The sequence below is a fragment of the Osmerus eperlanus genome, chromosome 18, assembly GCF_963692335.1.
Source record: "Osmerus eperlanus chromosome 18, fOsmEpe2.1, whole genome shotgun sequence".
In the NCBI taxonomy this organism is placed as follows: domain Eukaryota; kingdom Metazoa; phylum Chordata; class Actinopteri; order Osmeriformes; family Osmeridae; genus Osmerus; species Osmerus eperlanus.
In genome coordinates, this window is record NC_085035.1 from 2,060,987 (window position 1) to 2,070,932 (window position 9,946).

The window sequence follows — 9,946 nt, forward strand, 5'->3', positions numbered from 1 at the left end:
AGCTCTGAATAACCTTCAGCGCCAAGCAGTTTGAGAGCGCATGCTACGCACATTTCTGCCCCTTGCGCACGGTGTATATATAACCTCCTTGCCCCATACGCACGAGCGTGACACGCGGGAACGCGGGACACACCTGTTTACACTTTTACAAATGTGTTTTTATACATATCTCTCTGCCATTAAGCAAGGAGTTGAACATGAACCTTAACTGCCTAGCAGCCTAGACTGGTGTACCTTTTTCCCTTTGACTGAGTTGACATCTATTTATCAGTTCTAAAATGGCTCCCTCAACGCCCACCTTGGGCCCAGGTTCTGCAGCTCACTATGATGTGGTCTGATGTCTCCTCAAACACAGAACACTAAGATGCCATCGTTATGGAGAGCAAGATTGGCTCAGCAAAACTTTGTCTGGGTCTGGTCACCTTATTACTTTCTCCTGTGCCCTTCATCTATCTTTTGATCTCCCTCTCTCTCCCCCACCCTCTCTCCCCCTCCCTCTCTCTCTTTCTCTCTCTTGCTCGCTCATGTTCTCCCTTTCTTTCTCTGACTGGACTGACATTCTCAGAATCCACAGCACATCCAATTCCATAGACATGGGACTCTGTCTTTACCGATAACCAGTACATTCTGTTAGAGGACAGACTGGAGTGTCAGGAGCCCAATGAGGGCGGACAGGAGATAAGGAGAGAGGAAATGAAAAAAGAAACACAGACTGAATGGACTCATTTAGGACGTGAGAAGGGCGGATGGAGAGGATGGAGGAGGAGGAAAACGTGTTAGCGGTCAATTTGAGCATTTCACAACTCTCTCTCTCAGAGTAGGAGTCTCAAGTCCCGCCCGGCCACCGGTGGAGAGACAGAGTGAAGACCCTTGTCGAGCTAACACACACAGTCCCCCAGGCCCCGGTCACACAGCCTCCAAGAGGCCCGGGTAGGTAGATGGAGTCAGGGGGAAAGCTGGGAAGGAGGTGAGAATGAATCAGAGGAGAGGACTGAGTGGCTGTATGAGCGGGAGAGAGGGAATGGCTCTTCGTTATGGAACGGGTACATAACCCAAAGGTTCATAACGAACCTTTGGGTTATGTTTACCCAATTTTACCCAATACAAAAACAAATAAAAATAATTTTCTTTTAAACGCAATGTGGGGGGTCTGAGACAGCCCAACGGTTAAAAGAAAATGCATCACTTTGTTTTTGTATGCGGTAAAGTTGTCACAATACGACGGTGGGTCACAATGACTGATGGGTCAGAATGACCCGAAGATAACACAAGGGTTAACGAAGGGTGTCATGTTGAAGGTCAATCCTTACGTTAGTCTGAGAGAGAGAGAGACCCAGAGATATCATCTGGTCGGAGTCAAAGCTTTTATAAACATCTCTCTCCGTCACTCACTCTCCCTCATTATCTTTCTCTTGCTTCTGGCATATTCCTTCAATACTTTTTCTCTCCCCTCCGTGCAAAATTTGGTTCAGGTGGCATCATTAGGTAAACTTTCCTTTTCCAGAACTTTGCTGGCAGAGGGAAGAAAGAGTTGGACCTACCCTCTTGATTTCTCTCACAAGAACAAATATTTACGCAGTATGTATAACGTTTACACACACGCACACGCGCACGCATTCCTTTTCAAGACACTCATCTCATCGTTCTTTTTTTTTGACGTGTTAAAGTCACCAACTGACAGAACTCCAGTTCCACCCTCCCTCCCTCCCCTCTCTTCTCTCGCCTCTCTTCTGTATTCCACACTTGGAACCGCACTTCTTTTCTATCCAGCTGTTTGAGGGACATGGTGGCCCCATGCTGTGATGGGTATGAATTAATGATCGTCAGTGAGCTGTGCGTCTCGTGTCTGATGCGTGCTCCGAGCGCGGTGTGAAACCTCTTGTTGACAATCAAATTGTCGTTGCTCTAACAGAGCGTGTGCATGAATGATCAAGGTAGCTCGGCAGCTCCGAACCTAAGGGTGATTGGTGCCTTCTCACTTGCAGTCTCATGCCTGGAATAGTCTTCAGCTCCACATCGGATCCTCTCCCACTGTGGATGTTTTTAAATCACATCTGAAGACGCACACATTCTACCTAGCCTATGATACTCTACACATACCTAGAAATGTTATATTGTATATGTACTATAGGTCTGTGCATGTGTCCTTGTGATTAATGTTAGTTGTTTTAGAGCCGTATTCTCCCTTAGCTGATTGAACAGCAGTTTGAGCAACACTGATTGTTCCTTGACAGTGAGTCTCACACAGCATGTCATACAATATTATATATATTTATAATAACAATATAGAAATATAATAATAATATATAATACAAGTGTAGACCAAATAAAAAGAAAACACAAATGGCAGAAGGGTTATCCCAATGGGTTCACATAGTTTCATATTCAATCCAGCTTGTCCAGTCAAATGTCAACAGTGTTCATTTTAACAGATACATTATATCAGGTGTCCATTTTCCACTGATTGTTTTTAAATGTGCTTTAGAAATAAATGTGTCTTGCCACATGATGCAAACACCAAAACATGCACACATACATGCACACATACACGCACACACAGGGAATTGGCTGTAGATTTAGGGCAACGAATGACATAATTTTGTCAAGGACAGCAGAGATCACCTTGCTAACACCCTAATCTGAGGGTGCAGTGATGCATATTTATCATGATGACGAAGAGGAGATTCAGGAGATCGGCTCTTCCTCTTCTCTCCTTCCTGTTCTCTCTCTCTCACTCTCTCTCTCTCTCTCTCTCTCTCTCTCTCTCTCTCTCTCTCTCTCTCTCACTCACTCTCTCTCTCTCTCTCTCTCTCTCTCTCTCTCTCTCTCTCTCTCTCACTCTCTCTCTTTCTGGATATAATCTCTGGATATAGACTAAGCACAAGGATATAGAATATGGAAGTGGAAAACCATGTAAAGCTCTTCTCTCTTCTGGCTCTGCCTTCAGGTGTGTTTCCACACGCAGGAAACACTCATTACACAGGAGTGCATGTAGGGAGGTCCGCTAACAAGCCATGGGACCAGCAGATGAGAGATATGCAAATCAGGCCACTCGATTACCTAATGCAGACCAATGGGGTGTCGCTGGCTAATCAATATACATGAGCAGAGCTTGGGTGGAGGAGGAAGGGGGACCGAAGGGAACGTCCTCGATGGCCGGGCAGAACTAAACCGAAGACGAAAGATCAGAAGACAGGAGAGGAGCTTCAGCCTCGTTCGTCCGTCTGTCATCCACGTCTTCGGTTTCTCACACAAGACCTGATGCATTCTGGGAAAACAATGCCCTGAGAAGCATAGCTGCTTTATTTACATTTACATTTAGTCATTTAGCAGACGCTCTTATCCAGAGCGACTTACAGTAAGTACAGGGACATTCCCCCCGAGGCAAGTAGGGTGAAGTGCCTTGCCCAAGGACACAATATCAGTTGGCACGGCTGGGAATCGAACTGGCAACCGTAAGATTACTAGCCCGACTCCCTCACCGCTCAGCCATCTGACTCCCCTTATTTCCTTCATCTCATCTGATACCATCAGTATGCTAATCCTCCAGTAAAGCTAATTGGTTTAGAGGCTGAAGCTGATGAGATGGTTATCTAAAAACAATTATGCTGGTTCCTTAGAGAGGGCTGTTTGATGTTCTTTATCTTGAGTCTTGACATTAGATCTGCCCATGCATCCGATTGAATACTTTTAATGAATATGGTGTTCACCCCAAAAGGCAACACTCAATATATTATTAAGTTTGTGAAAAAGCAGGCATCCATATTGCACACACACCTACTGTGAATAGACAATGCCCACACACACGCACACACATGTACAACACACACACGTACAGTACACAGATACACACACACACACACACACACACACTTGTACACACACTGGTGTGTCCTACCACAGCTGTTTTCCACAGAGTAGGTATGGGGGTACACAGCCTGCTTCACTTCTCATTACCCACAACCCCTGGGGGGTGGCAGCCAACCCCCACGGACCCCTATGACCTCCGACCTCTGACCTCTTGGACACGGTGGGGGGTCGGAGCTGAAGGTCAAAGCGCCGCTTCCTGTCTCAGCGGTCGGGCTATTAATCAGAAGGTTGTTGGTTCGATTCCCGGCCGTGCAAAATGACGTTGTGTCCTTGGGCAAGGCACTTCACCCTACTTGCCTCGGGGAATGTCCCTATACTTACTGTAAGTCGCTCGTCTGCTAAAAAAAAAGACTAAAAATAAATGATGAATATCGAGTTCGCTGTGGTGTCCTGTCTGTTTGGTCAGACGCGTGCTGTGGCTCGCAGTTCTGTTTTGAAAGTCTGTGTGTGTGTCTGTCCATCTGTTTGTCTGTCCTGATGTCTTAGGATCTGAAACAAGGCATTTAAACCGTTATTGATTAACGGACATTTTGTGAACTTGAGGTAATCGTGCATATTTTAATCAATATTGTCGATTATAGATAATTGTAGGTAACGGGACTCAAACAGCGCTAATTACACCACTTTCCTCAAATGTTCCCACTATTTCCTCTGTGCTTTTTACAACCCGGTCCTTTTCTCTCCCTCCTCTTTGATGAAACCTGTGTCATCCTCCTCTGACGTCACCTACCTTTGTTCTCTTTCTGAGTCTAATCATATGAAACGAGCGCCACTTCCTGCCGAGATCCAAAGGGCAAGTAATCAACGTCAAAATCACCATAATGATCGCAAGCGATGAAGTACGGAGTACACTCTGCACACCAAGCCTCGCTCCGTTCATTACCGCGCCATTACTACAGCGAACTTGGTTTGATTCTTCTCCTGACCTGAAAGGCAGAGCCATCGCAGGGGGGGGGGGGGGGGGTGAGAGGCCCTGTGCGAACTTAACATGCGAGGCCCTGCTTATTGACGTACACCGTGATGCACACGCAAGAATCACACACTCCTTCTTGCTCCTCGCACTCTCACAGGGCTTGCTCAAACGCCTGTGGCGTCGCGTAAATCATGAATGACAAAATTTTAGAATTTCATTTAGAGCACATCGAGTCCAGAACAGGAATAAAAAAATATTGAAAGTAGAAAAAAAACTAAAAAACTTGTGATTGCAAACCAGGCAGGCGCAAGGCCTGTGAGACCTGTGCGGTCGCACAGTTGGCACAACCCATGCGACGGTTCTGCTGAAAGGTATTACACATACAGTGTGACTGGCGACGCAAAGCACTTTACCATCACCTGTGGAGCTGCCACTATAACGGTGTGAGTTCAAGTTTAGCTTCTGGGCTTGTAAGTATTACACAACCTGCCGAGGGTTAATGTCACAACTTGACAAGTCAACCAAAATGACCAGATCTCTGTCTCTCTCTCTCTCTTTCTCTCTCTCTCTCTCTCTCTCTCTCTCTCTCTCTCTCTCTCTCTCTCTCTCTCTCTCTCTCTCTCTCTCTCTCTCTCTCTCTCTCTCTCTCTCTCTCTCTCTCTCTTCCTCTCTCTCTCCGAGGTCAGAATACACGATTTGTAGTTAATAGAGAAAATTAAACAAGATTACAGACAGGAAACAGGTGTTTGTTATACAATCAGACAGACACCACACACAGACATCAAATGGTAAATGGACTGCATTTATATAGCGCTTTTCTACCTTAACGGTACTCAAAGCGCTTTACAATGTTTGCCTCTCATTCACCCATTCATACTCTCAATCACACATACCGACGGCAGCGAGCTACCATGCAAGGCGCCGGCCTGCCCATCGGGAGCAACTTGGGGTTCAGAGTCTTGCTCAAGGATACTTCGGCACATGGCCTGGGAGGAGTCGGGGATGGAACCGCCAACCTTGCGATTAACAGACAACCCTCTCTACCCCCTGAGCCACAGCCGCCCCGTACATCACTACCATGCTGGGGAGTGGGGGGGGCTACGCCCTCCTCTGGACCACCAGAGACATCTAGTGACAAGACTGGGAAGCTCAACGTTACGTGGAGGGAACCAGCGTCTTGTTTGTTTGGACTGCTCTCACCAGGGTCATTCACAGGGGGGCAACATCGACAGCGAACAGACGTGCGTCCCATCGAAACGCATCCGTCCAGCAGGGAGGCGTTCGGATGAATCGAACAAACTGGCATGACCTTTGAACTGAAGGCTCATTGGCCTAGTTTCAAATCCAATGATCGATACTTTACGCGCTGCCTTTAAATCAGTACGTCCATGAACTCGATAGGTTTGCATGGAGGTGATGAGTGAGAGCTATCAGAAATGCAGTTTGTGACCACGCAGCCCTGGTAGCTCACCTGTTAAGAGCGTGGACTTTGTAGGCTGAGGCCTTAGCACAGCGGCTCTTTACCATGTGATCCCCCCCCTCTCCCCACTATCTCCCTGTCACACTTCTTTTAAAAACTCCAGTCCAATGTAGCAAGAACACGGCTTGAATTAAAAAAGAAAAAAAGGTTATTTCAGTGATACCCCCGTCATGTTAGCCTACTTACTGTCACGTCACTTTTTTATTTTCAGCTCGTCTTTTTTCAGAAACTGCCTGTTTTCTCCTCACACGCGAAGAGCGGAGGCATGACACCAGAGTGGAATGAGTCCATGGAAGGTTCCAGAAGGCTCTGAGAATGACGGTTGTCGGCAGATCGGGTTTTGGGTCAGGGGTTGAATCATCCCCTTCCTGCCCTCCATGACAGCCTCTGGACCTTAGGGGCACTAGGCTGGGGATCACCACTGCCACACACACACACACACACACATACATTGACTTCTGTATTCATAGTCTTTGTCTCTCTGCCACACACACATGCACACACACTCTGTGCACAAGTTCCCCCTCTTCCTCTCATTTTCCCCCCACACACACAGACAGTTTTGTGTGTGATCAGTTGAACATCTACTGTATAACTTCAGTTCTGTCCGTGGTCAGCTGAACGTCAACAGTCATCAACTCCAGCCAGGACTTCGTCTTCAACCCAGCACAGCCTCAGGTAAGGGTTCCATGTTCCTGCAGGTTTATGCTTGCCCGTGCTCATGCACGGTGGTCTAATGTGGTAGCTGGTTTTCATCGTTTTTGTGTTTGCTACGTGAGGTGTTTTCAGATCAAAACAATGTGCATGTTATTAGATTTTTTTGGTGGGGGAGTAAAGAAGTGATACGGATCATTAGTTGCTAGATGTGTTTTACCATCACTGTGTGTTGTATGAATTATATTCATTTATTTTCTCTATATTGATCCTGACCGAAATGTATATACGATTTAGAAATACTGTATGTATGTTTTAGATGCAAAGGTAAATTATTCAGAAGACTCTGGAAATATTTGATGCGTGAAGATTTGTGATATAGGCTTCGGAAATTCGAAAATGACAATTTGAGAGGCAAAATCTGATTTGAATTTGATTGCGATTTCGTCGTAATGGAAACAACCTGTTTGTGTGGTAGAATGTGTTTGTGTGCGTGTAAAGGTATGTGTGTTTAAAAGTGTGTGTGATTGTCTGTCTGTATGTGTCCCATCTGTGTTTTTGCTGGTTCATGTGTGTGGACATAGGTGTGTGTGAGTGTGTGTGAATGTGTGTGAGTGTGTGTGTGTGAATGTGTGTGAGTGTGTGTGAGTTTGTGTGTCCTTCACACTCAGTGAGCAGTGACTCAGGAGGCAGCTGGTGATCAGGACTGGCAGGTATTGATCAGCCTACAAACACCCCTCAGATCAGATAGTGACAAAGGGAAACACACACACACGGATACACACACACTCATACACACATGCACACACGCACACACTGCATACACTGCATACACACACCCTCACACACACACACGTCAACACGCTCCATCAAACCATCACATGATATTGTCATGGACTTGGCTGTAATTCCCCATATGTGAACGCGTTGTCCGACGCTGATTGGAACCCCCTCACATTCTTCCCACATCAATATGTGTAATGTTATCAGCCCTGTGATATTTCAGGGGGATATTTACATTTACATTTAGTCATTTAGCAGACGCTCTTATCCAGAGCGACTTACAGTGAGTACAGGAACATTCCCCCCGAGGCAAGCAGGGTGAAGTGCCTTGCCCAAGGACACAACGTCATTTTGCACGGCCGGGAATCGAACTGGCAACCTTCAGATTACTAGCCCGATTCCCTAACCGCTCAGCCACCTGACTCCCACACTCATATTTCCCACAAGCCTTGGTTTCTAGCTCCTTCCTGTCGCCATCTGTGGTTGCTGGTGTCCTAAGGGCTGTTCTGGCTCCTCATTGATTTTTCCTCTCGTCAGTCATCGATCGCCCCGGGTTACCAGAGGCACGTGGGATGCCGTGTGGCTTGGCCAATCACAGGGCGGGGTCACGGGTTTTACGGAGTCAGAGGCAGTGAACTGAGTGACACGTTAGGGGGTGGGGCTTATCAGAGAGGAAGAGGGGACTCAGTCAAAGGCTGTAACCAAGGGCAACATCACAAGCCGTCTCATGAGGTTCTGAGAAGGGAGGCCCGCCCCGGTGGCTCACTGGAAGAGTGCGTGTCGGTTGAGGCCTTTCTGCAGCGGCCTGGGCCTGGGCCTTTCCCTGTCATGTTCCTGTCATACTTCGCTTAAATCTGTTCAATAAAGCAGGAAAAATGCAGAATAAACATATCTTTAGATATATTCAGTGAGAAGGCCTTCGGGTTGTTGTTTAGGAAGAGAGTCTGTACTTCCAGCTGACAGCATCACTGGGTGTTTGTGTTCAAGCAGAAGCAGGTAAGAGTTAGGCTGTTGAAAGAGACGCCTGATCAAAGGGACGGGAGAAATGTGAAGTTCTCTCCCCCCGTTCCTCTTCATCTTCCCTGATCCACCAACCTCTTTGTCTTTCACACCTGCTTTCTGCCTCTCCCCCCTCCCTCTCCCCCCTCTCCCCCCTCCCTCTCCCCCTCCCTCTCCCCCCTCTCCCCCCTCTCCTCCCTCCCTCTCCCCCCTCCCTCTCCCCCCTCCCTCTCCCCCCTCCCTCCCCCTCTCCGCTCCTCTCCTCTGGTCAGGATGGAGTATGATTCTCACGGGGGGAGAAGCAGGAGCCACAGGAGATACGAGGAGGATGATGGTGAGTTTGGAACAATAACAGCCGATGCTGACGGTCTTAGCTGCCATCGACCCCCTCCACTGTTTGAAAAGCTTTGCTGTAAATAAAACGATTCCTCATTTCAAGATGATACTGTGTCAAAAGTCCACTCTTTTCCCACAACGTGTGATGTTTTTATTGGGGTGTAAAATTAGATTTCATTTTTCCCTCTCTCCTCCTTCTCTCCTCCCTCTCTCCTCCCTCTCTCCTCACTCTGTTCCTCCCTCTCTCCTCCCTCTCTCCTCACTCTCTCCTCCCTCTCTCCTCCTTCTCTCCTCACTCTCTCCTCCCTCTCTCCTCAATCTCTCCCTCCCTCTCTCATCCCTCTCTCCTCCCTCTCTCCTCTCTCTCTCCTCCCTCTCTCCCTCCCTCTCTCCTCCTTCTCTCCTCCTTCTCTCCTCCCTCTCTTCTCCCTCTCTCCTCCTTCTCTCCTCCCTCTCTCCCTCCCTCTCTCCCTCCCTCTCTCCTCCTTCTCTCCTCCTTCTCTCCTCCCTCTCTCCTCCCTCTCTCCCTCTCTCCTCCTTCTCTCCTCCTTCTCTCCTCCCTCTCTCCTCCCTCTCTCCTCCCTCTCTCCTCCTTCTCTCATCCCTCTCTCCTCCTTCTCTCATCCCTCTCTCCTCCCTCTCTCCTCCCTCTCTCCTCCTTCTCTCACCCCTCCCTTCAGAGCCCCAGCCGGTGTACATCGGAGTCCCTGTGTCTCATGGCAACAGACGGAAGCGCCGCAGACATCGCTCCCACACCAGCGAGGCCGACCGTGAGAGGAGACACACACACCACGACGAGCATGGCCACGCGCCGTACGACCCTCGACATGACCGAGACGACCGCTACGAGGAGGAGGAGCAGGAGCAGCTGAACATCGACTCCACAGGTACGTGGCTCACACACACACACA

The 9,946-nt window shown here is 48.2% G+C and overlaps 1 protein-coding gene across 5 annotated transcripts in view; it reads left to right on the forward strand.

Annotated features, from left to right (window-relative positions):
• Window positions 1-8,966: 8,966 nt before the first annotated feature.
• LOC134038625 (electrogenic sodium bicarbonate cotransporter 4-like) overlaps window positions 8,967-9,946 on the forward strand; it is a 22,807-nt gene continuing 21,827 nt past the window's right edge. For 3 of the 5 annotated variants that reach the window (XR_009932666.1, XM_062484112.1, XM_062484113.1), the window contains exons 1-2: window positions 8,973-9,033; window positions 9,716-9,922. Coding sequence is in view for 2 of the 5 variants with exons in the window: in XM_062484112.1 (XP_062340096.1) it covers window positions 8,973-9,033; window positions 9,716-9,922 (268 nt within the window). In the remaining 3 variants the exon portion in view is untranslated. Of the gene's footprint in view, window positions 9,034-9,715; window positions 9,923-9,946 lie in introns of all 5 variants that reach the window. The other 2 variants (XR_009932667.1, XR_009932668.1) reach the window with 1 other exon arrangement.